The following is a 27,178-nucleotide window of genomic DNA, read 5'->3' on the forward strand; positions in this document are numbered from 1 at the left end:
TTTGGAAAATCATCACAGCTTACTTCAGTATTCAGCCAACCAACTTTTTCTATTTTAAGTTCTGAGTAGATGAAGCATGCCCTGACATATAAAACTTGCTGGTTTGCTTATGGCAAACAGCCGAACATACAGTCATTTGATCTAAATACATCTGATCTAAATACTAAATTGAATATATATGCTAAAGACATATATTTAAATTAAATTAAATAGAAATAAAACTGTTAGAAGCAGTTGGGGAAGGTATTTTTTAAATAGGGTAACCACTCAAAATGCTTTAAAAAAATAATTAAGGAGTTAAATCTCACTGTTTATCAGAAAACAAAAGTAACACTAAGTACATTTATATCAGCAGATAACAGGTGACCACCTCCAAGATTCACATATCTTCTGATACACTGCACAACAACTAGTTAAATTCTAGATGTAATCAATTTACAGAGAGTGAAATACACAATGCAATGATAATGAATTATAAAACTTTGTTAACCTGTTAAGTTAATCAATCAAGTACATTTTTTGTAAATATAGATTGTCTAAACTATTACTTGTGAACAAAAACAATGATTGTCTGTTATTTACAGGAAATATAAAACTGATTCAACATGAAGAATTAGAAGAGAGAGATAAAGGATTCACAGCTTGCTGATGGATTGCAGCAAACTTTTTTTAAATGCTGTTATGTTACGGTAGGAGGTATTGTTTATCATTTAGAATACTACTTTTCTGAACATGTGAAAAATAAATTTTAGTAAAAAGTGCATATGTTCTATACTTTGAAACCAACATAATGACTCTCTTCCTGTTTTTAAGTTGAACCTGATAACCAAGAAAGAACAAGGAACACAGAGAATACGTTTCAAAATTATTTGCCAAAGACTCTGGTCTCAGGTTTGTGCAGTAGCATGGCAGCCCAATTATGCTCTCACACTAGTAAAGCCAGTAATATCTGTTAAAATAGCTGTGTTAAAAAGCAAAACAAAACAAAACAAAACAAAACAAACAAACAAACAAACAAACAGGAAAAATTCAGATTTTTTTTCCAGCGTTGTAGACATGCCTGAGGCATGAGCCCTACACTGCTTACCATCAGCAAAAAATCTAAGTCATCACAACAAAGCCTTGACTTCACCCCCTACTTGCTTGAACATCAGATAGTTCCCTGAAATCCTATATAGTTGTTCTTGTCATTCCAGGCAAGGAACAAAGTTACAGTGAATATGTGGATGTGATGAAGGGATTTTCCTCCTATATGAAGTCATAAACTGCTTTGTAACACTGCTGTGAATTGCTGACTCCAGGGACTGTAGGGGAATTGCCTTGTTCAAAATGAAAGCAGTTTGGATCTACACTGACTGCAATTCTACTTCAGGCCAGGACACACACGGTTACCCACCACACTCCATGCAGCCGCAAAAGTATAGCTGGTAATGGAAAGACGCTATTAAAGCTACAAGCATATGGCATGTTTGTATCATGTCTGTATCTCTTTTGATCTGCCTTTTTTTGATGAACATAAGTTAGTAGCTTAACCTTTAGGTTTTGTTAAAAGACAGTAACACCTTCTACAAGGTCACTCAAACAGTCTACATGCTTTTGTGACTATAAGTTTTTATATAGCTAAACAGCTATATTTATTTCCAATTAATGCATAATTTTCTATTTTCACAGAAGATTTAATTGTATGTACAAAAAGAAAACCCAGAACAAATGGAAGCCAGCTTTAAAATTTTGGGGATACACATTCCCATGGATGTGGGACAATGAAATGGGCTGTGAAACATGTAAAATAAACAGTACCAATGTACTGTGCTCCTTATAATGCCGTATTCATAACTTTAAATACTTCCAAATACACCCACAGACTTTGCTGTGGAGGTCAGATGACACAACATGGGCCTACAGTAAAATCTGGAATATTTCACACCATCAGATAATGATGGAAAGGATATTCAAAGATCCTGCATATTTGTACCCTATGGAGAAGAAAGCTTACCATAGCTCACAAACGGGGATCTGAAGCTTCTCTCAAACACAAGAGAAGACAGGACCACTGAAAATCGGAAGAAAAAGAAGCCAGAAAGAATAATGAGGAAGAAGATGAAAAAAAAAAATACTAAAAATAATTTCCAGTTATTTCAAATGTTAAATATGTAACCAAAAAAAGAGGTCTGAATTAAGAAGATATCGGAAAGGATCCATTATTTTTTTTTTTTACTTGTCTGGTAATGGCTTCCAACTTTGCAGACCATTTGCAAATTTTAAGCATTCAAACAGCTGCAAACAAAGTGCTGGTCTTCGTGCTGATGATTCAATTTTGGATTTATCATGGATGGCCAGATGAAGCAACTGAGAAACTAGATATGTGCATGAATTCTGTTGCATAAAGAGCCAGTAGGATGTTTAATGGTCACTCCTACATGGCAAACTTCCAGAAGTCTTTTAATCTTTGAAAAATTGTGCTAATGAATTGGCTGCACCCTAGGGAAAAAATAGAATTCTAGTGCTTCTGCTGGCAGTCAAAAAAGTAAGAGCAATTCCTGAGAGAACTATTTGAAGCAGAATTATTTCCAACTAACCATCCACAGGTTTTCCTGGCACTGTCTGCTGCCCCCCAAGGATCTTGATTCCACTGAAATGAATCGCTTTCTTCACTGCTGCCTGGGAGAGATCCAGCTGGTAGTCAAAGGCAGTGGAAAGCTTGGGGACTGCCTTGCACAGGTTAGGGTACTCAGACACACTCATTTTGCCATGAATATGTGTCACAGCAGCCTCTACCTGCCCTGCCAATAAGCTCTCACAACTCCAATCGAAACAAAAGACATTTTCCCAAATATCCTTCGACAGGAATAGCCTTCACAAGGGCCCCCGGCTTGCTTTGCATGACAGGCAGCTGCAGCAAGCACAATACAGACCCTGGGTTCTGCCTGGGAATAATGCGCTTGTTTTCAACACAAATCTGGCCACTGGTCAAACTTCCACCAAATTCAGCATGAACAGGTTAATTTAACAGACTGGATGGTACGCGTTGTCTCACACCACAATACCACAAGCACTGCTTTCTCTTCAGTCCCCCAACTAATTTGACCTGCTTAACAGCTTATCTCAATACTTCTCTGAGTATATTAAATGTCAATTTAAAGTAAATTCCAGGATAAATAAACCCTTTCTAGCAGAACATTAGAAATATGCTTTTATTTTAGTTTCATGTCTTATATTTTTCAGTGAAAAAAACATCAACTCTGTCTTTAGACATTTCATAGCCTTTTTTTATTGCTCAGCGAAACAATATAAAAGCTTTTTAATATCAAATCCTGAATGTCCAGCAACTTTTACCATGTTAATGGTTCCTGCATGATTCTTAGTTTCAGTCTCACTTTATTTTAAGGAGGTCAAGAATTTGTAATTAATGGAGCCCTTTGCAAACCAATACCATTTGGGCAGATCAGAATCTCTACAGTTACAAGCAGTGTCACTTACAATCAAGCTGAAAGACAGGAGCCAGTGGGTGCTATAATTGCTGTGTTAAAACTAGCTCCGTTAGCTTCAAGAGGCTCTGTCCACATACTGAAAATAAACCATTTTAGAAACACATAGTCTTTTTCCACCAATCATTAAACATCTGCATTGAGACATTATTAGCAACAAATCACATGCTGTAATCTATACAGTTCTGTGAATATCTGTGCCAAGTAATAGTGCACTGAGTGGCTAATATATAAGATACAGTACAAAAAATGTAAGAAGGATATTCTAATATATATATAAATATATATATATTTCACTGGTGCATAAATCAGTTGTGGTTTATTAAAGTTATCTCCATGATTATATAAAATCCAAAATACTGTGTCAGTACATGCTGAAATATCTGAAGGTCAAACCTAATCTATATCATAAAGATGAACTGCAAAGTGCTACACAATAAATTACAAAAAAATTATGTAAAATCCCCAATGAATAACTGTGCACAGTTACGCGCATAAATATTATGAATCAGAAAGAACTACCTTTTTTAATTAAATATTTCAAAAATTAACTGCCAAATTCCAGCTCTGCAAGTTTGCCTTTTTCCTTCCAAAAAAAAAAAAAAAAAAAAAAGGTTCAAATTCTCACCTCATTTATTTGGCAATAAATTGTGAATACACAACAAATATGCTGAGGTTGTCCCAGCAAAAGTGAAGACTAGAATGTGGGCTAATGGGTCAAGTCTGCTCATGATCCAACTGACATTTAATGTACCTCCGCTGACTTCAGTTCAAATATTGCTGACCTAAACAATTCTCCATTGATTTCAAATCTGCTCAGTGTTATGAAACCTTATTTTAATAGAAGGAAAGATGCATGTGTAAGCAAGAAGTATGTGAAGAAAATAATTAAAGGAAAGTTAAAAGAGAAACAGTAATCTGAAGGGAAAGTTAGTATCTCTCCAAAATAAGAGAAGACCCTATCCACATAGAATTAAGAAGGAAAAAAAGGCAGGCATTCCTAATATTGTTTCTGAGGACCAGCACAACACTTGTTGATGTCTAACATCAAACAGTAATTATGATGGACAGCCTTAATTGTTACCATCCCTCCCCAGATCATCACAGTATGTGCAGGGCAACACCATGATTGCTAGGCCATCAGTAGACTTTCAGTTCCATGTTCCATCCTCTTCTTTAATGTAGGGACAAGAACACATCTTTGGGACAGATTTGGCAGAAGGCTAGAAAGCACTTTAGCAATTGCAACTCCTCTTCCCTAGCCAGTGCAAGAGAAAGAATATAGCTCACTACACAGGCCTAGAAGAATGCAAATATAGACATATTTCTTGACTAATAAGGATATTTCCAAAACTTGAGCACAGCAGGAATAAGAAACTTGGATGCAAGAGACTGAAAAAAACACAAGGAAAAAGCTGAAACACTGAGTGTCTTAAAAGGCACAAAGCAAGTAAGTACACAGAGATATAGCAAAGTAGTCAAGACAGTATTGTCTTGATAGAAGGATGGTGTACGCTGTAAGACACTACAGTGAAAGAAAAGAAAACAGTGTTTCAAAGGAAGAGTGAAAATGGATGAAATTAAATTGCAAAACCAATGAAAAGCGCATACAGAAGAGAAAAAACTTCTTTCCTTTTTTTACTAACTGTAATAGTATGGAATTAAAATCAAAACATAGCTCATAAATATAATCAAAATGCATAGAAATGTAACCATCTATCCCAGTTTTTTGCTGCTCACCTTTGTAGTTAACTCTCAGTTAAAACACTAGAAACTATCTTTCTTACAATGATTCCCTAAACTGAAAAGATCAAAGTACAGACTCGAGGTTTGATAATTAAATGGCATGAAAGTGAATGTCTAGCACTGTATCTAAATGCAGTCCTTTCTCCTGCAAAATTGTCTTTGCTTAGCTTTATTTGTTATAATAACTCTCCTCATAAGAGAACAGCCTCTCCTCTGAAGTATGCTGAAACATACACTGAAGTATACTCCATGCTTAAACATGAACAGTTAAATACGCTTGCAAGCATACAGTCTGAAGGACTAAGTGTGTAGCATTGTTATTCTTGCTCTTGGCTCAGAATCAGCATTCCAGCCTGCTAAAGATTTGTACACTCACACAAACTTATGGGCTATATTGAATAAGCACTACCTAACTGAATCTGTAACTGATGGCACTGGTTCAATACCCAAACACACTCACAAACAGCCACCTCTCTGTATACAGCTCATACTGTCCATCTTCCTGGTAAAGTCAGGGGAACCACATACATAAGATTTGCAGGGCCAGCTCTGCGATTTTCTGCTTCAGAATGGAAGGCCACACCCTGAAAAGAACTTAACTTCAAGGATGTGAGCATTCCCACTGAAATCAGTGAGTTTACACACACACTCAAATTAGGCATTTGAAGTTTTGCAGAGCCACTAATGCAATAAAAAATAAAAGCAACTTTGCAGTTCACCTTTGATAAATATTATTTATAAACAGCATCTTTCCAGTTAAGTTCATCAGAAAAAAAAAAAAAAAAAAACAAAAATTGACAGAGGAAACAGTATGTTGTAACTTGATCTCAATGTCATTTTGGAAGACACAGTGGGGACAAGGCAATAGAAAAGAGTATGATAGCTTATATCTGGACTTTCATGAGTTTTATAGCTGCCTCAGGCCTTGGCTTCACCCCGTTCTTGCAAAACCAGATACTGATTTGAATGTGCTTCTACAGTTCTCCAAACACAGACAATGTCTAAAAGAGAAGTCCAAGGGTGGTGGCACTTCACAGGGCAAGAACACTCTCCACTCCCTAATGTGCAGCATACAGCTTCCACAAGCTCAACAGCCCCTTTCTCATCTTTTCCTTATTTCATTTACCCATCCAGTGGGATCTTATGAAATAAAACAAAACCTAAAAGAAACAAAATAAAATGTGAGAAAACATGCTTTAAAAAAAAAAAAAGAAGGAAGACAAATTAATAAGAATGTCCAAACACAAATGAATACTAGGCAATCAAACACATAAACATAAAATGCATTTAAAGCATACATAATGTTAAATAAAAACTGTATGAATTTATGAAAATTACATTAGCTCTATCTTGTGGCCAACAATTTTATTCATTAACTAAAAATGCATAAGGCATGTTATTAATGTCTTTAACATATCAAAATATTCCTATCTAGATGTAACTAAATAAATCTAGAATTCTCCAACAAGGGACTGCACTATGCATGGGTCAGAAAAACCCCAGTCAGTTATCTTGCCTTGTGCAAAGTCTTACGGTGAGCAAGCCTGGGTGCACAATGAAATTCTCTGTCCTAAGTCTGGTCCACAAACAAAGTGAAAGGAGCCCTGGTACACTACAGAGTTACTGGAAGCACAACACCAGGTTCCTCTGTAGCCTTTCTTTCACGCTTACCTCTGTGCACATCATTCTTTCTGACTGCTCCAAATAGGCTCCTGCTCTTAACATTGTTAAATTGCTTTGTAACAGCAGAAAAAAAGTGGAACTGGTGGAAACAATAGTTAACTACCTTAAAATTTACTGTTTCTAAAATTCGACAGGAACTTAAAAATCAACAACTAAATGTGATGATGGCGCTTGGATACACAAGTAAAAATCCCCAAAAATTCTTTTTGAGATGAAGGGGAAACCCATGCCCTAAATGTTATGTAACTGTCTAAGGCTAAGAGCTGTGAAGAAGGCTATTGTTTGGCCTTGTATGAAATCTAACTGACTATAGTATAAATATTTCCTAGAATAGCATTGTCTTACCCAGTCTGCTGGTATCTGATGCAGTTGAGTTATTATGTACATCACTGTTGACAGTCACCATTACTTGTTCTAATGACATTTGAAAAAAAAAAAAAGTGAGAATTGTACCAAATGCAATCACTAGTATTTTTCTTTGTTTGGCTTTGGTTATTCTTTTTTTACCTTGCTTTAGTCAGTTCTCAATGTTTATAAAGAGTGAAAGATTACCTGTACTCCAGCTCACTTTAAACAACAATTCAGAGCCAAATCTTTATTTGTTTCAATGAATGGGATTTAAATTATCAGTTTCAAGAGAAGTTGAATTTGACTGTTAGTAATTAAGTAACTATGACTAATTCATTTACATTGCATTTTCTTACTTGTTCAAACCTTGAGGCATTCTTAGTACTTCTACCCGGGAAGTTGATAATGGCACACTCAGAAGCTGAACATGCTAGCTTTAAGCCACCACACATTTCCAAAAGGGTGTGGCAAAATTCCTTTTCTCTGAAATAACTGATAAGGTTTAGTGTAAGGTGTTAAGAAAAAACAAAGGGAACTGGGTAATTCACAGAAAAAATAGAGTATCAGTTGAAGTGAGCATCATTTCAGAACAGCTAGGCTTGTAGGGGGCTGTTTTGGATGGAGAGGAAGGTCGTAGACTATACTCACATTGAGAAAATGAGTTTCTTATGAACATATCCACATGTAGTGATAAGCATCTTAAGAAATTGTAAGGAACACATTATTGTTGGAATCTGTGCTCTTACTGAATATGACATTATTTGGGTCCTTCTACTGCCTCCTCACACATCGAAGTGAATTAATATTGTTTTGCCATATTATGAAATACCTGGGAGAATTAAAAATCAAAACTCTGCCCTTGAAAATTTAGTTCATCAAGCAATATTAACATCACAGTCCTAAAAGACTACTGTAATGTCAAGAAAATGTACAGCTGTAAAATACGTTGACCTTCATGACTGTATATGCACGTGCAAACTCCATACAACAGAGCTTGAGGAAGACTGAGGATGCTTTTCTGCAGGCTTTTCCAGGACTTCAGTATTTTTACTGAGTCACTGTGGTTAATCATTATTTCTTAAGTAATTTTCTGAGGACGTTTGGACATTACAGGTTAGATGGAAAATGAGAAGTACCATCAGGGTTTTGGCAGTCTAGAATTGAAAGCTACTGCATGGTTGCTACCTTCCTTCTGAATTTCCTAGGCTGTTCAGACCTCCTTTGTGGAAATTTGTTCTAGATTTCTGAGATTCCATACTTGCTTGGAGACTAATTCAAAGGAGAAATAGATGTATTTACATAAAAACACAGATCTACACACTTTAGCACTAAAGCAAATTACTGCAAATGAAAGCTTTCTGGCCTTTTAGTTTGTTCCTTACCCAGTCTCCTGCAATCACAGTGAAATCACATTCCTGTGTTTAAAGTCACCTCTGAATTTTCATTTAAGAAGTTGTTAATTGATGAACTACTTTTTAGTGTATAGTAGTATGTAAGACACAGGTAGGCAATAGATCTGTTTATATTCTTAGCTGCATCTGCATGTATAGTAATAACTCTAGTAGTCAACAGTGACGTCTAAAGCAACCGGTATGGAAGAAGCTTCAGACCAAGGACCTAAATAGTCTAAAGGTGACAAGAAGTCCACGCGGGAGTTCTGCAAGTCCAGAACTCAAAGGCACAAGAATTAATCACAACACATAAAAGTCTTAAAGACAATAAAGAAAAGTCAGTTGACTTCCTTTGCTGAAACATGGAAAGCAAGCAGGTAAAGCATGTAGGGAAGGAAAGAACATAGAAATACAGAACAATGGTGGGGGGGATATGAAGTTTCTGACAGAACACAGGTGAAATGGAGCAAGAAAAAAGGATTGAAATATAAAGATGAAGAAACTGAACAGAAATGCTTCGAAAAAATGGTTCCAGGGAAAGCAGGAAAAGTTGCAAATCCATTAAGCAACAGGCAATCTGGACTAATTTGTACACTAGATCTCTGACTACTTGGAGTCTCTGAGGTAATAGAGGCAAAAAATAATAGGCACTGGATATTTAGAAGATGATTTCTCATGTCCTAACTGCCAGCTTCTCATCCGGCTTCTCAGAGTTCAAAAGGAGTCAGTAAGACAGGTTGAGGCAAAGCCTGATTTTGGCTTGAGTTACTGCCAGGGCACTGGATTCTGGTTTAATATATAGTTTAAAAAAACCCCATTGCTGTTATGTAAGCTGCCACTCAGATTTACAGAGGAAAGTACACTAAAGAATAAAAATAAAAAACTCAAAATAAAAGTGAGAGAAAAAAAACTATCCATCTTCCCTGTACAAGGAATGACAGTACTTCATTCATCTTTTAAGGGAACATTTTGTATCTGTCTCTCTGAGATGCAAATGTGTCCAAGACAATAAAGAAAATTATAAGTATTTTAAAATGTAACCTGCTGATACTTTATTTCCAATATTAGCTCTTCGTTCTGAGAGTTCTGAAGTGAACACTGTATTCATTATTAGTCTTAAATGTTATACTGATTTTGCAATACACTATTTCAGGGACAACAAATTTAAGTCCAAATGCTCTCCCACAAAGAGAATGTGCTACAGCAAGTGCAATTTGAATTATGCTATTAATGTAGATCCAGTTGAACCAACAGTGAGGATTGCTTTTAGTTTGCAATTGGCTTTCTGGAAATAACTCTGAGGGTTTAGACCTGTGTCTCAGGCATGAGATGACCTGTAACTTCTAATAGGTTTACTCTCATTGGGAACTGGATAAAATGCCTTTAAGGCCTTTAATATTTTTTAGCTTTTCTGCCATTAGAGAAGAAAGTATAAAAAAGGAACGTATAATAGTAAACCTCCATGTTTTAACATACTGAATGCATTCTGAATAAAGAGCTTTTCATAAACACAGTCTTTTTTGCATGTAATGAAGCCGACATTTTCTCTCCTTTTCCCAGCATGCAACACAGAACTGAGCAGTTAATGGCTTCATAACATCTAATGCACTGCCATATTTGGGAGCATCATTGTTATGGATAGTCACACATCCATGGGCTCAATTTCTACCTGTTCCAAACCATCTCAATCACGTGCCTTCTCAGGGGCTATACTCCCTACAAGCCTTCACCTGAATCATTCAGGAAGGAAAATGTTATGATATAGTCATCTTCTGAACTTTTTCACAAAACAAGGTGATAAAGTTTAGCTGTTTGAAATCCTTTTCAACCAAACAGAATTTGAAATAGTGTATTCCGGTGAGCTGGAGGTCTGCACTCAAACTTTCTTGATCATTAAAAACCTGACCTAAACTCTGCCAGAGTAAATAAAAGTTTCCTGTAATGATGACTTAACTGAATTTAAAACTGTTTCATATACTCACATCCTACTCTCTGCACATGACTTGTATAAATTTGGAGTTTATATATGTAAACCCAAGCATTCAAGGGAAAACACAAACAAAAGAGCAATCAAAAGTTTCTATGATATTAAGTCTTATTACATCTTTTCTCTTCACCAAGTACATGGGATTTACCTTAAGCAGAATGTTACTTGGGGTCTTGATCTAAACAGAGTATTTTGAAATTAAGATTAATTAACATTTTCACTTTCTCCAGCTTGGAGAAGTCAAGCACAATGCAACATGTATCTCCAGTCTTTTTAAATGACCAGTGATTTATATTGAGAAAGCTCAAACTGCTGAGTGGAAGGGACAAAAGCAAAAAGATGTAACCGCATTATCTAAAAAAGGTATTTGTATCATATTTGTCATTTTCTGGTTTCAAGTAGAAAATTAAATGAGATAATTAATTCCTAGGTTCTTTTTCTTCTCCGATCTGAGCCACTGTTCCAAAGAGGAACACTGGCTAATGTTGTGTCCAATTGAGGACCAAATGTCACCTCATTTTTATTGGAAAGCAAGAAGAGGGTCCTGGTTTCTGGAAAATGGTTGTGGCACATGGTTGTGTGTCTTGCCTCACAGCTGCAAGAAGATAGAGTTGTCTGAAGAAATCCATACTTTTTTTAGGATTTTCCAGATTTTGCATGCAGCAGGCTTACTACTGCCTTGTGTTTCAGAACACAGTGTCAAACATTTAGTGCAGTTTTTTATTTCTAAACATTACTTTTAGCCCATGAGGCACTAAGACAGTATTTTTTATTCGTGTTGTCAAGAGTTCTAATGCCATATGTATTACTTTTCATACCTAAAGATAAAAGCTTGGATAGCAGAAAAACAAATGAAAATCAAAGACTTAAAACCACAAAGACCTGGACACGCTTAACTCTTAATTAGAGGTCAAGGATTCCCAAAAAATTCTGGATCTGAATTTCACATTAATCTTTCTTTTCAGATCAGATTTTCCAATAACTGAATTTACTTAGTAATTGGAAGAACTAGGACTAGAAGAGATTAAACAGTCTACTCCATGAAGTTCTATATCAAGATGAAAAGGCCCTCTTATGTGCTCCAGTTGCCTACGACAACAGGAAGGCAGTACACGGTACAATATCATATTGATCTCAGTAATATTTATAGCAACTCAAAACTTCAGAATTTTTTTTCTCCTTTACAGTTCTTCAAAATTCTGCAGTATCTCAGAGATTTCTTTTCCACTATCACTAATTTTTCCCTCTAATATTTAAATTTATGCTCCACAGATGAGGAAACACAGTTTGTCATTTTATGGATACTGCCACCTATATGAGATTTCCAAATGGGCTTAATAAAATTGGAGCCATTAATATTAGTGTTGCAGGCAGCATTCAATCTATTTAATGGTTTGTTTCATTGATCTACAAGTTCATAAAATGAGAACGTGGATCAAACAATTATATGTACTTCAGTATATAACCCTATAAAGCTGTTTTCAGTGTGAAATAAAGTAGAACCAAGAAAGCAAAACTTGATCTGTCTATTCAGCATTTTAGACACAAAAATATATTAATCTGTTTTTCCTTAGTTTGATTTGGAGTTTTTATTTTACTTCCCAGTACGATAAATTGGAAGATGTTCTCATTTTCCAAGCAGACAGCAGAAAATTAGACATCTGTTTTCAGCACTCTTAAGGAGAAAATATTGCAGCTTTCTCAAGGAGAGTCATTACCTTCATGTCTTCTACCATGATATCCAACAGACGTTTCATTTTACAGTACTACTGCTGGTGCTGCAGTTGTTTTGCTTGCTATTGATTAGTGAGAGTTAAGGACATTAAAAGCTGAAGCTCAAACCACCAGTGCTCAGACCTAGTCAGTGCATGTATCTTGCACAACTTCTAATTCAGGGACAGGTTAAAGGGAAAAAGAGTGTGACTAAGCAACTGTTCAGACTATGAAACAGAACTCTGCAGTAACAGCAGTTCCTCCCAAACCCCAGTAAACAGACGTTAATAGAAACCCAGTTCATAGAAAAGGACATAGCGATTACTATCTGCATACCCATTTTAAAACACGGATGTCTGCAGGTTATTTTACACTTCATTTGCATGAAACACTGTATGCCTTAGAGATCAATCAACTTATCAAGAAACGCTTTCTCAAATCTTTCTGCCAGTACTTGAAAAGTAGAAGCTATTAAGAAAAAAGGCTATTTACCTTATGATATCCCTAGCATTTGTGTTTAATACATTCATTGGTATGCATGTAAAATACAGAAATGTTACTACACAGATATTTTTGACAAGTGCCAGTTACAGCCACAAAAAAGATCAGAGCGCATGATGGACACAGCATAATCTAGTCTTTACCCTTTTGAAAAACAGACTCAGTGTCAATTTTGAAACCATTCTGTCTCTATCTAAATATTGAAGTCAACTCTACCATCATGTTAGTTTGCATAATTCCAAGGATCAACAGATATTCCACATTTTCAATATATGGCCTTTTGACAAGAACTAGCAAAACAGTTTTTATATACAAATTAGGGAAATACTGTTTTTATTCCTGTACAATACAAATTATGGCACTATATCCTATATATTCACTTATAGTGGCATTATTTTACTTACTGTTGCCTTACAACAATATTAACTTCTTTGATCATTACAGGCTCATAGTTGCTACTGAGCAATTCTCCAGCTTCATTTCTATAACATTTTACCTTGAGTCTGTGATGCCTGAATACTTCTTAGAAAATGCTAATCCTAATCACTGAGTGCCTCTAGCAAAACACTATTTTTTTTTTACTTCATTAATCTCAGCTGCTTTCCTTTAAAGTCACTTCATGCACTTCCATTGAGCAATTAATGATGTTCCTCAAAAAATATTGATCCTTTTGTAATCAATCATCAGGACAATGGACTGATAGCAAGCCACTGATAGCAAGCCAGCCAGAGCCGAATCCCAGCTATCCCAGTTACTGTTTTGCTCCATAAAATTCTCTTCTGACAGAAAAATTAAGACATAGGTCTCCAAATGCCGTGCTAGCTATCTCTTACCACAAATCTTAATGTCACAGCACAGAGAAGAGACAATTTACAGTTGTCTTCCACTGAACCTTATTTATACCAGTCCTCCTCCACAGCAGTACATGCACTCCGAGGGATGAGAAGGGTGAGATACGGAACGTTTCCTCATGAACCTCATAGCCTGGATTTGTACTCCTAAAAAGCCATCTAAAAGTCTGGCACACATTTTTCAGACAGCTTGAAATATATACATTCAGGTTCTATACCTCTTCCAAGACTTCAGGGACTTTTCTTTCTCCTAGGTACCTCAGTGAGATGGAATCACACCAAAGAGGCTGCTTGGATGTGAATGTCCCTCCCAAACACAGAAAATGGGGAGTATTGTAAAGGAAAAATACTGCACAACACAGTACTAAACGAAGCAGGTTGAGCTTCCTGTATCACAGTTGCTTGGAGCTAAAGCAAAAATAATGTGCTCTTACTCCAGTCTGGCCTTGATCTGCTTCACTCAGTTCTGTTTTACATGTCAACAAAATGCATCTCCATTCAAAGGATCGATCACCCTTCACAGGATACACCAAGGAATGGAGAAGGAAAATGGTCACAGGAAAAAGGAAAGTTCCCACTCTTTGCATTTCTGAGCACTACCTCTTACAGCACCTTTCAACAGAAGAAATACCGTATTTAAAAGGTTAATTGCACCTAAATTACAGCCAAAAAGCCCCATCTGAAGTCTCAGTGACTTTATGGGTAAAAGCAAACAATTTTATTAAAAGATACTGTGTAATTATAAACTTAATCAGCATGAAATAAATTAGACATGATCCTATATGAATACAATGTTTAGTTACTTATTCCCCTAACTTCCAGGTTAAGTTATTAACAAGTAAGCAAGAGTGTTCTCTTACTTGAAACTGTGTTACTGCAACTGAAGCTGCTGGCACACAGTGTACTTATACCCTATTTGAATCCTGATAGTCTGCTGCCACTGAGGCACTGAGAAATTACCAAGCTGCGTGAACAGCAATGGAAATATCCTTCCCCTCTCTGTGCATGTGGCACAAAGTTCCAATCTCTTACCCAGCCAAAGTAAACCACTCCCAGACATATTACTACCATGTAAATCTGTTAGGAACAGAACCAGAAAAGGAATGGTGCTATCGCTCAGTTATTTCTGTAGCATTGCCAAAGTGTGCCTTCTGAATTTCTCTCTTTCTACAAAGAGAATTGACAAAATGCATTAAATGCGTTTTAAATATGAGATTTTTTTTTTGAAAGAAGAGAGATTGATGTTTACTTGGTGACAATTCCCCCTAACAGCACTCTTTAAGAAATCCAAGGTCCTTGGATCTCCTCACCTTTTCAGTCAATAAATAGGAAAGCCGATATGCCTGGCTCTCCTTTGGTCAGGCAAACAGAATGACTGCCTACCTTCAGGCTCCAGAAAACAAACAGGTCCCAGCCTGCAACAGTTGCAGTTTAGGAGTCCCTGGAAAAGCTGGCGAAGCTTTGGCCACAATGCTGCCAGCACTGGCCAAGGTGATGCTCTCACCTGTGCTACTACCACTGCAGAAACAATCAGCAATAGGGCTTAGCCCTGCTTCCCTTTCACAAGAAGGGGTTTCCGTCTCATCCCCACCTCCCCACCTTCCTCCCAGAAAATAAACTCAGACTTACTTAGAGGAAGGCTGCTGCAAAGCAGAGCCTGAATGACTCCACCCCATCAGAACAAACTTGTGTATTTAGATGGGGAACAGATGCACAAGACATGAACAGTAGTTAACAAGACAAAAACACTTTAGTGTAAATGGGATGTGCAAGACTAGCTGCCTCCAGGCCCACCTACTAAGCTAAAGACTCAAAGACAAATAGGCTTGGGCCACATTTGTGTCAGTAAAAAAAAGGCCACAGCCCAGGCTTGAGCAAGGGGATATCTTCCTTTTTTATCCACAACTATTTAATCTATGTTAAATTAAGGTGCCATTTCGGTCTAAGATAAATAGCTCTTTCCCAGACAGTGTCCCAGTATGGTTCAAAGGAGAGCATGACTCAGGAACTATTTACAATACACAGTACGCATGAGGTCACCTTATTTGGGGGATGAAAGAGTTTTAAACATATGGACACAATCAATGCCTGTCCCTAAGGGTCATAGAACACATTCTAGCCCCATTTCCTTTGATAGCATATTGGTAGCCTCAAACACTTCTGTGCTTTGCCCCAGAACTGAGTGAAATTATACAGTACACGCAAATCACACACTGTGTCCACTCTCCAGGGAGACCACATAACAGATGTGAATTATTTCTGATATTAGAATGAAAGAGGTGACTCTAATGTGAAACTCATATTTATATTGCAACTGGTTAAATTCCTTTGCAAATAATTGTACTAATTTTGTTAATGTAAGACACAAAACCCTGGTATTTGGATGCTTCTAATTATTTTGGCTTGGTGCCATGAATCAATATTGATAAAACAGAAAGCAATTTTTGACATTCTGTCTGAGCAAAGCATTAAAAGGTTCTTGAGATTTCTTGTAATTTTACTCTTCTTTGGACTAGAAAATAAGACAATGATTGAAAACAAGTCAACAAATTAAAAAAGAAAAAACAAAACAAAACAAAAAAAAGACCAATAAAAAGCAAAACACAACACACATACACTCCCCCCCCCAGAAAAAAAAAAACAAACCAACAACAGTATACCCCCCCCACACACACAACAAACAAATAAAAAAACCATTCATCTGGAGACACCAATCTGAACGTGATATTTGGGACTTTTCCCTAGGTATACAGCCATGTTTGCTTATACCAGATGGATTCTTACCAACTGCTTCACAATGTATTTGTAATGAGCAAAGCAAAACAGCAAGATATATTCTCACACTGTTATTTAGTCCATCCCAATTTATCATATATTTCAATAGAATAAAATCCCTTTCAAGTCCTGTTCAAAGCCCTGACATTTACACAAAAAGAATTTCCCACATTCATAGGGGAACCTAACATGCAGCATTAATTACTCACAATTTGAACTGCATATATATTTTTTGACTAAAAATTTATGTATACATGAACATAATAGGATAGATACATTCCCAAAATATAACTGAAAACAAACTTAGTGTTTCACAATGACATCTGTTCTAAGAATAAATAATTCTGCAAATTCACCAGGCACATATAAAAACCACACAGTCTTTGCTCTTTATAGGTTAGGAGTCTAAATTGCTGTATCATCTCACCTTCATTGTCGCAGTCTTGCAATGAAAGCCATATTTGATCTACCAGACCAACTCCTTTTACTTCATCATGAACTGGAATGGAATGCATTACCATTAATGCAATTGTCAAGCGTTTGTTTTGCAACTGCCAATTCTACTCTTTTTTGTATATCTGTATTTCTTCATCAATTGTTTTATTTTCCACCCTACTCTACAGGAGAGAAAGCATCCATTGCGACACTCCTAGATTGTTCCTAGTTCACATTTTTCACAGTTTAAATGTCTATACCATGAGGAGGGCTGTCACTATTAGCTGGTATTTTTAGGACTGGACTTTACCACACACAGCTTATACATGTGGTTTAGAGCTACAGAAATATACACAGCCTAAAAATTTTGATGAAAAAAATCATATCATGCTTTATGATAAGCAGTGAGAAAATATTCTTCAGTCACTGGTTAAGTTTTTCTTGGTGTATATCCTTGGTCTGCAAAGATGAACTTAATGTACTGATAACCCCCACTGAAGTCAAGGGTCAATACTTGATCATACTGCATAAAGCACTTTTTTCTTCAGGGTTTATGGTTTTTTGTCTGGAGCTTTTGCTGTCGCTGGGGGTCATATACAGAGAAAAAACCCAATTCATTAACAGCCAGGTCATCACTTCATTGCATTAAAGAATCCTCAGAAGACCTAACATCAAAATAGCTTGTTCAGCACCTGGCCCTGTTCCTTGTTCCCAATAGCTGCTGTGCCAGAGACCCTGGTGTTCTCTTGCTGCTTCCTGTAAGACAGGAGGTACCGATGTAGCAAAACAACAGGTTTCCACAACTCCTGAGCTAATCCAAGGTATTTCAGCATGAGGCTTCACAATTCAAATTCAAGCCTCTCTGTCCTGAGTTTTCACATATCAGTGCTAAGTATTCTTTGCAACGCAAAAAACGGAACTCATTTGCAAAGGCAATGGATATGTGGTCAGTGGACCTAGGCATACATTACAAATTCAATGTCTGAAACTAAACATATAAAAACAAGTGCCAGCCAAATAGCAGACTCAAATTAGCTATTTAAACTATACCGCTTGAAAATTTGTGTAGCTGCATATTTATATATATGCATATACAAATTCCCACCAACATATTTCACATGAGTCACTGAACAGTTTTTTCATTGGAAATCATATTACCGTTAAGATACTGGTCCCACACAAAAAAAGGAACAGAAATAGATTTTCTATTGCTAACGTTTTGTGAACAGCAAAAAAAAACAATAGCATATATATAAAACTGGTTTGAGACATACTAAATATGATGTCAGTAGCATGAGCAAATTGAACTGGGGATATTCTTTGACTGACTAGTGATTACAACCCACAGGAAATCTGAATCCATTGTGCTCAACAAATATGATGAACTGTGTTCATAATATTCTACAAGAAAGCTAACCTCCAAGAGTTTGCTCCTGAAATGATTTTGGTAACTCCAAATATTTCCATGTCTTTACCCTACCCAGATTTTGCTAAAATGCAGGATAGGGAAGAGAGGATGGCCTAAATTTTGTTATTTTTAAGCCAACATAAAAATTATATCGGACCAACTTTGTTAGCTCTTACAAATACATCCAGCTCATTCTGTTCAAGTTAACTGATCTTAAATGTCACTTTTAAACTATAGAATTTAAATTTCAAAAAGCAGATCCTGTTCAGCAATGTGATGTCTAGGTGCATGTGAGTAAGGATAGACAGCCTCGCTTGGCTCTTGATAAAGCATCAAACCTGTATTTTATCAGGCTCTTCAGGAAGAAAGAGAGAATACTCTTACAGGATTAAACAAAATATATTAAGGCAGTGAGATATTCTGCATTTTGGAGTGACTGAATATATTTCTCAAAACAGGAAAGCTATTTTACAGGGACATTAAAGGAACATTGCTTCCTTTCCTGCAATTAAAATACTGAATCTGGTACTCCGCTTAGAATTTATAATATAACTTCAGGAAGTGAGATTAGTTATTGAGTACATAACAAGTTTACTTAGCCTACACTGAACTGATTTCTAAATAAAGGCAAAAAATGTACCAAATAAATACACAAAACCCCTATAAATATTTCTTTAAATGTACCTTTCACTTACAGTACCGGAAAAGAAATTGCCAAAACATATTAAGAAGTATCATTGTCCATGCAGTGGAAATATCCTTTCCCTCATGAAGTCAGAAACTTGACTTTCTCAAACTCAACTCTGTTTTACAAATCTTGCAAAATCAAGTATCTGAGATATGCTATGCCACTGTTTCACAGCTTTCCTGTCCATAATACAACCACAGGTTTACTTGGGATAGGAAGGGAGGGAAAAGCCCCTGTCATAACTGACAGAAAACCATTCATGAGCACAGCACCCCTGTTCTTGGATAAGGGCAGAGCCCTCTCCTGTAATAATATGGCTTTCTGTCCAACACTGACTATGCTAAGAGCTACTGATGACAACCCTGATTAAACAAGTAATTAAATCCTCCAAAACACTTCTATGGTTAGGCAAGGGTTGTGAGAAGGACAGAGACCAAGCAGCAGTTATGACCTTGAAAGAAAGGTATTGATCGGATTTTGCCTTCTGAAACTAAGGATGGGAAACTGAAACCAACTACCCTGAATCATTAATGAGCTCCCACAGCACGCTCTTAACTCCAGGTTTTTACATATCCAAGTAAATTCTTTAGGCTTCGACAATACCAGCACATTGAAAACCATGAAAGAAAACTGCAGATTCAGTCAAGACAACATGAATTGCCTCTAAGCAACAACTCAAAAGGTGTCACTTCTTGCATACTTCAGACTATGTAAAAGAGAACATCTGTTATATGTATGTTTAAATATATATATGCATGTCTGTGTTTACACATATTACATTCATTACTGTGAACAACTAGAAGATGCTATTGATTGCCCATGCCACCACCTAGGCTTTCATTAGTACCCACTGACGAAGAACATGATTTTCCAGTCTGTGGCTCTTTCCTAGCACTGACAGCTCATTGAGCATACTTTCTATTAGGAATATCCATTTGGCCCTAAAATAAGGAGAATTCTGGTGGGTTTTTTTCTGGATTTGGGTTTGGGTTTGGTTTTGGTTTTTTTTGCCTTTTTTTTTTTTTTTTTGCTTCTGGGGGTTTTTTATGCTTGTTTGGTGGGTTTTTTTTTAAATAAAAGCTCTTCATAGAATGGAATGAAATAAAATTATGTGAAGTTATAATTTTGTGGCGGGAAAAATCAAAATAACTGCCGTTTTGTATTGATTAGCACTTAGTGCTAATAAGTGGAGATAAGGAAGCCAGCCATTAGATGAGACATAGGAAGGTGTTATGGTAATTTTCTCCTTATTCATCTTACATTTCACTACATCCTCCTGTTTAGTGAGTTTTTCCTCCTCAATACATTCTTCAATTTTTCTTGTAAAGTCTCCTTTCCTACAGATAGTTTCCAATAGCTGCTAGTAGTCGGAGCTATTAGTATTCACAACTGCGATTTGTTGCAACTGTTACTTACTGCAACACATGGAAAGCCTCCTTCATTGATCTTGGCTCATCCAGCAAATTATTCTTTAACTATTAATGTATTTCTTCAGCGAAGTCATAATTTAGTTTATAGAACTGATTTTCTGATTTCAAAATGCCTTTATTAGACAAAGCAACCATGTTAAAAGATTGGAGAATTATTAAGCTGAGATTTGTTTTAAATGTGATCAAGCCAAGAGATCTTGAATAAAACCACCCAAAAATTGAAATAGGCATTGACTATAGACATTTCCTCTCAAATAGATGCTGCTCAGCAAAGAAAAGAATATCAACAAGGTGCAAATACAAAAAAAGAAAAAAATACTCCATTTATCATCCAAGGAAAGAATAACGCAACAACTTCAGTCTCCACTGGCACACAGCAGTGCACTGGCAGAAAATATAGGCTACATCTGCACAAAGGAGTACTCAGTGCTGTCAAAGACAGTGAGTTCACATGTGTTGGAAGTCGGCTATTTTCAAAACATCCATGTGATTAAACTGCCTATTTAATTACCAATATTTGTACTCTCTAAGGACTAGGAATCTTCCTCAGAAATACAAGGACAATACGGTCACATTGACAAAGACGAGAATCACTACTGGAATCAAATTCAGGCACCTTCTATAGTACATAAAATATGATATAAAAAAAAACACTTCGGTAACAGTGCTGTTTCTATTCTTAATGATTATTGAATTAACACCATAAAATAAAATGTTACAAAGTGACTGGGGATTAAAAATTCCAAACTGCAAAATCACACACAAATGGAAATATAACACTTCACTACAGAAGTTTACATTTTTGTATGCTAGCAAAAAAACATCAAAACAAGATTAAAAGATCATAAGCAAGGAACAAGCAGGCTGGGCAATGATAAGGACATTCATTTAAGTAAGAGACAAGAGATGAGCTGTGCGTTACAGTTCCAGTCTACATATGAATGACAGTGCGCAAACATTGCCATAAGGGAAGAGAAGAATCATTCATAATGTTATAGTTCCATTCTACATTTTCTCTCTACCATTGTGTGTTCCGTAAGATACAGGTAATGAGCAATGAGGTGTTTCAGTGACATGAACTAGACAATATAAAAATGCCATAGCCACAGGTCTGTAAGACCTATGGATTACATCTTTCTTGAAAAAAAAGATGTTCACTAGAGGACAGTCTGAATGCGACTGTACAGGGCTTTGCAAAATTATCTTTCCCTTCCTCCTACCTTTTTTGGCCCTGTAGTGGCTACAGCACAAGAAACACATTTCTTGGTTCTGGCTGTCTGATTTTCAGTGTCACTGTTCTAGGCTTGTTTCAACCCAAGCTGAAGTTTAATATTTTACTGCTACTACTACTACTACTATTATTATTATTATTGTTATTTTGTTTTGTTTTTAGAAAGGTGTGTTGGAATTCATGACCATGTGGACTCAGTGAGGGACAGCACAAAAGACAGCTGACTGCAGGACACTGTTATTACCTAAGGAGCAGTACATCTCTCATAACAGAAGCATGGATTCCTTGCTCTGATCCATTGATATTATTTTGTAACATACATACCTCTTGGTACAAAATTCCACACTAAGAAACCAGCAGCACAACCTTACCATTCCACAGACTTCAAAAGCCTGATTTCTGGTTGGCAAAAGTTAGAAAGGACAGAAAAGTCAATTTCCCAAGCTTTCATGCTGCTATTACAGAGCCCAGAGCAGCTCCTGGCCCTGCCTGTGGTGACTAGACTAGATCTGGCAACCTTTGCAAGGTACCTGTCAAGGATGCATTCCCAATAATGGCCTGACCTAGAACAAACTGTTGTTCTGGGACACATCATCTCACTTTATCAGTTTGTCAGAGCTGATAACTTCCACAGCTCTGAATCCTTCCCTCCCACTGCCTCTTCTCTGACTTTCATTGGGTAGAATTACCAACTCATTGCATTCTTCATTCACTTTCCCACTGATTTTTTGCTTCTCTCCATGACATCATGGAACACCCTTTCAAAGTCAGCTTGAAACCTCCCCCAGATGGATGAGAAATCACATTACCCCTGTTTCTGTCACTGTTCTAACTTAGAGAAGTTAGACCTACCTTCCTCAATGATAACTGACTATTGCATCTTCAATCACAGGAATTTCTCCAAAATGTTGGTTTCCTATCTTAATCCCTTCCTGCTCTTCTCTTTCTACTCAGTACAGAATTGGAAAGGGATGTGTTTTTTGCCTTTTCAGCTTGCTTTTCCTTAGTTATACATCAAAGTTTTCCTTTATTAGAACCTTTTATTTTTTCCCCCATGTACTGGGGTCAGCTGTAACAGATATTTTTCTCCTTTTCAGTAGCTGGTGCAGTGCTGTGTTTTTTACTTTAGTCTGAGAAAAATGCTGATAACACACTGATGTTTTTAGTTGTTGCTAAGTAATGCTTACCCCAATCAAGGACTTTTCAGTCTCTCATGCTCTACCCATGAAGAGGGGCACAAGAAGTCAGGAGCAAGCAGAGACAGGACACCTGACCCAAACTAGTCAAAGGGGTATTCCATACCACAGCATGTAAAATTTAAGGGGGGTGGTTAGCAGGTCTAGAGAGGTCCTCCTTCCCCTCTACTCTGCCCTGGTGAGACCTCATCTGGAATATTGTGTCCAGTTCTGGGCCCCTCAGCTTAAGAAGGACAGGGACCTGCTGGAGAGAGTCCAGCGCAGGGCAACTAAGATGATTAAGGGAGTGGAGCATCTCCCTTATGAGGAAAGACTGAGGGAGCTGGGTCTCTATAGTTTGGAGGAGATTGAGGGGTGACCTTATTAGTGTATATAAATATATAAAGGGGGAGTGTCACAAGGATGGAGCCAGGCTCTTCTCAGTGGCAAACAATGATAGGACAAGGGGCAATGGGTACAAACTGGAACACAAGAGGTTCCACTTAAACTTGAGAAGAAACTTCTTCTCAGTAAGGGTGACAGAACACTGGAACAGGCTGCCCAGGGAGGTTGTGGAGTCTCCTTCTCTGGAGACATTCAAAACCCGCCTGGACACATTCCTGTGTAACCTTATCTAGGTGTTCCTGCTCTGGCAGGGGGATTGGACTAGATGATCTTTTGAGGTCCCTTCCAATCTCTAACATACTGTGATACTGTGATGTCACGCACAGTATATAAACTAAGGGGAGTCAGGCAGAAGGGCAGATAACTGCTCAGGTTGAGCTGGGTATTTGATTGGCAGGTGGTGAGCAATTGCATTGTGCATCACTTGTGCTTATTGTTTTTTCCCCCTCCCCCCTTTTGGTTTTATGTACTCTCCCCTTGTTATTTCCCTTATCATTATTATTATTGGTGGTAGCAGCAGTGATTTGTGTTATACCTTAGTTACTGGACTGCTCTTATCTCAACCCGTGGGAGTTACATACTTTTGATTCTCCTCCCCATCCCTCGGGGGGGGGGGGGGGGGGGGGGCCGCGGGGAGGTGAGGGGGAGGGAGGAAGTGAGTGAGTGGCTGTGTGGTTCTGAGTTATCAGCTGGGCTTAAACCAGGACATGCCACCACAGTTTAAGATATTCCCTACCTGCTTACTTGCTTACCTCTTCTAGTCTGCTTCCTTAGACCCAAACATTTGCCCTCCTATTTTCCCTTACTTCTTTTTCTCGCCCCTCCCTTGTTCTCCTCCGTCACTTCTCACCTAGTCCAACTTCTCTCACAATAAAAGCAGGCTTTGATCTTGCCTTTAAAAAAAAAACAAAACCAAATTACAACATCCGTCTCTGAAACTATTACTTGTATTTCTCACTGAGCTCACTGAGTGAAATGCAAGAAGTTTACTGGGTCTTTTCCTTGGACTATCAGCCCTCTGGTTATGATTTCTCTGGTCTGCATCCAAGACTTTACTCAATGTCATCCTGACCCATGACTATATTTCCTATTACCCTTATATCCTACATAACATATCATTAGCCTTCTGTGCTTAGTTTTACATGACTCATGATTCAGAGATATTTGTTCTGTCCAAACTGCCACACTCTAACACTTCTTTACAAAATGATCCTTGAATTCTTTACAGTCAGTTTCAGAAAGAAGAAAATAAATTGCACTTTTCTTCACAAAGTAGCAGTCAAGGTGGTGTTACTATAAAAAATATCTAGCCAACTGTACTACTGCTAAAGACACACAAAAGCCTACACAAAGATCTACAGAACATTATTTTGAAGGAAAAGAAAACTGAATTTGTTCAGTCTGACTGAAGGAATCATGCAAGATCATACAAAATTCACATCTCTTATTTTTCCAACTTTAAAATTATAGACCTATTTTGCATGACTAGCAAAGTCTTTTAGTGAAATTGAACAGCAGAAATGTGTCAGAGCTACAATCGCATTTCAAAAAGTGAATCATAGCAGCGAAGCCATGAAATATTTTAAAAGTTGACATACTTGTTTTTTCAAGTGACTAAACTATGACTATACTGGACAAATAAAAATATTCAACCACTATAAAGTTCTGTTAAACAAAGCAGAAAACTGTCTTGAGTCACATTTAGGAAGACATTTGTCTGCCTACAGCTGATGGGCTATATACCAAACCAGGAGTGTGCAAGTACACATGGGCACAAATAGAAATGTAACATGAACCCCTCAGTCTGTGTAAAAAGTATTCATCAGTTCAGGCTACAACCAGTACTCATATCTACCACTAGATAAGTTCAGTTTTCTTACTGGCATCAGCAAAATACTTCTTGCTGTACCTCTTAGGCTTCCCACACACACCAGTCAATGCAGCCAGATGTGTCTGAAATGCAGGTAAGGGAACCCTCTGAAATTTCAGTTCCTTAAATTCCCTCTTTTCATAATATTTCTGTAGCTAAGACTCACCTAAGAGAATCACTTCTGGTCCATATCTTGTCAAGAGCAAGTTCAGGAGAGGCCTTACTAGCTGTGGCTTCCTGTGACCTTTTTTTAAATCCTGTCATGTCAGCTGGAAGCAGTATTCCAGCAAACACTGATATTTCATCCCCTATTTAAGAAGCTATTTAAGAACCACTCTATGATGCCTCACTCATCCAGAGCTCAGTGTGTTACAGTGTGAAGGTTAATAGAGGAGTGAAGGGCCAAGATTAAGTTCCACCTATTCTTTGTGAGGGTTTAGTTTCCCATGTTACTATAAAGACACTTTTCTAGATATACATGGAAGCTGACACAGCCAACCACAGGAACTATGGCTGCTGCACTTCCCAAAGAAATGCTAACCCCCATCAGTCTGAATGACTCCAATTCCTACCTACACTCATTTACTGGCAGGGTAGTATAAAGGGACCATTGTGTAAAAGAAGTCAGGCTCACTGACCTTTTTTTTTAAATAAAGGATGCCATCAGCATACCAACATCTTTAGATATCAATGACCCATTTTATGCTGCCCACTTCCTCCTCTCCTTTCCAAAATCCTCCTACTTAGCAAGGACACTACCTCAGTTTTAAATATTTATGCAGCTCTTTGACAAGGCAACAGTAATGAACACTGAGTTCTGAAGTCAACACTGTAGCTGAGGTTCTTCTTTTTTTCCTCACAGTGAAACAAGACAAACTGGTGACCAAATTGTTGAACTGAAACTAAGCATTTCAGTTAAAGCATTTCCATAACATTGAGCACTGTCCTGAATGCATTTTCAGGACTGTAAGAGAGGACAAAGGCTATCAGTAGTCGGCTGCAATGCAATGAGTAGGAAAAGGATAGGATATCTAAGTAGCTAACTCTGAAGTATCTAACTTAAATTCAAATAAACTTGGGAATTAGGACAGCTGGAATAGGCACTAGGGAAACTCTCAGAAGCTCTATGTCTTGTACGCAAAAAAGCAAGTCATACATGACAGGAATTAATTTAGTGTGCACAAAATATGGGAGCTCAGTGCAAAGAGATCGTTGTTCCAAGGCCATGGTGTATGCAACAGTTCACACATTCTTTTGTAGAGGTTGTGGTCAGTGAAAACAGTGCTCAGCTTTACACTTTATGCAATCAAAGCACATGTTTGTGAAATCATAGCTTTTACTTAGCAAAAATGTCATCCTGGCTGCTGGGAGCAAGTCAAAATTTACAAAAGTTATCATCACTGCAGCACCTAAAGACTTAATTGCTAGGCAACATCATTGTGACTAATAGTGAATGTCTATTGTGGCATGAACGCTTTTTGAAGTACACGGGTCACAGCCAATTGCATAGACTACAAACACACAGTAGGAATTCTCTTAGCGCTCTTTGGCACCACAAGGGTACAACTGTCAGCCCAGAGCTGCCAAAGGCAAAACCAGCACTGGACTGCTGCTATAGAAGGAAGGTACAGGAAGGCAGAATAAGGCAGTCTCATCCTTGTCCCAGCAATACCACCTCCTCACAGTTCAAATTTAGCATATCTGGGCCTGAACCATGCGACCGGACAGACACTTGCAGGCCCTGCAGGAGCACACAGTGACCTGAGCTCAGGAACTGTCCAAACACACCGAAGGGAAAAGCAGGGATCCAAAGCTTCTTTGTGGCCTTAGGACAGTATGGTCCAACAGCCTGGAAGCATAAGTGCTCCTCACTTTCTCTGTTGGTTTGCTACCACACTCCTCTTGTGTGTGCCACGTAGCTCGTAGCATATTCTGTGTGAAAGACCCAGGCACAGGCTGCCTTGCGAAGGAGTGAAAGGAAGAATGTTTCCTCTGTTTCCTCTGCGCCCATACTAGATCACCCGGTGAATTGGTGGATTGCACCCTATATCAA

At 37.5% G+C, this 27,178-nt stretch overlaps 1 protein-coding gene across 6 annotated transcripts in view; it reads right to left on the reverse strand.

Annotated features, from left to right (window-relative positions):
• NTRK2 (neurotrophic receptor tyrosine kinase 2) overlaps window positions 1–27,178 on the reverse strand; it is a 211,545-nt gene that overhangs the window by 112,182 nt on the left and 72,185 nt on the right. For 2 of the 6 annotated variants that reach the window (XM_061343931.1, XM_061343933.1), the window contains exon 12: window positions 16,911–16,982. The exons of 1 other annotated variant lie outside the window; for it this stretch is intronic. In XM_061343931.1, the coding sequence (XP_061199915.1) occupies window positions 16,911–16,982 (72 nt within the window). Of the gene's footprint in view, window positions 1–3,247; window positions 6,395–7,262; window positions 7,332–16,910; window positions 16,983–27,178 lie in introns of those variants that run through there. 3 more of the 6 variants (XM_061343934.1, XM_061343935.1, XM_061343936.1) reach the window with 3 other exon arrangements.

This window comes from Neopsephotus bourkii, unplaced genomic scaffold (genome assembly GCF_033783945.1).
Source record: "Neopsephotus bourkii isolate Nb327-2 ecotype Australia unplaced genomic scaffold, CSIRO-AGI_Nbou_v1 NB_1831, whole genome shotgun sequence".
Classification (NCBI taxonomy): Eukaryota; Metazoa; Chordata; class Aves; order Psittaciformes; family Psittacidae; genus Neopsephotus; species Neopsephotus bourkii.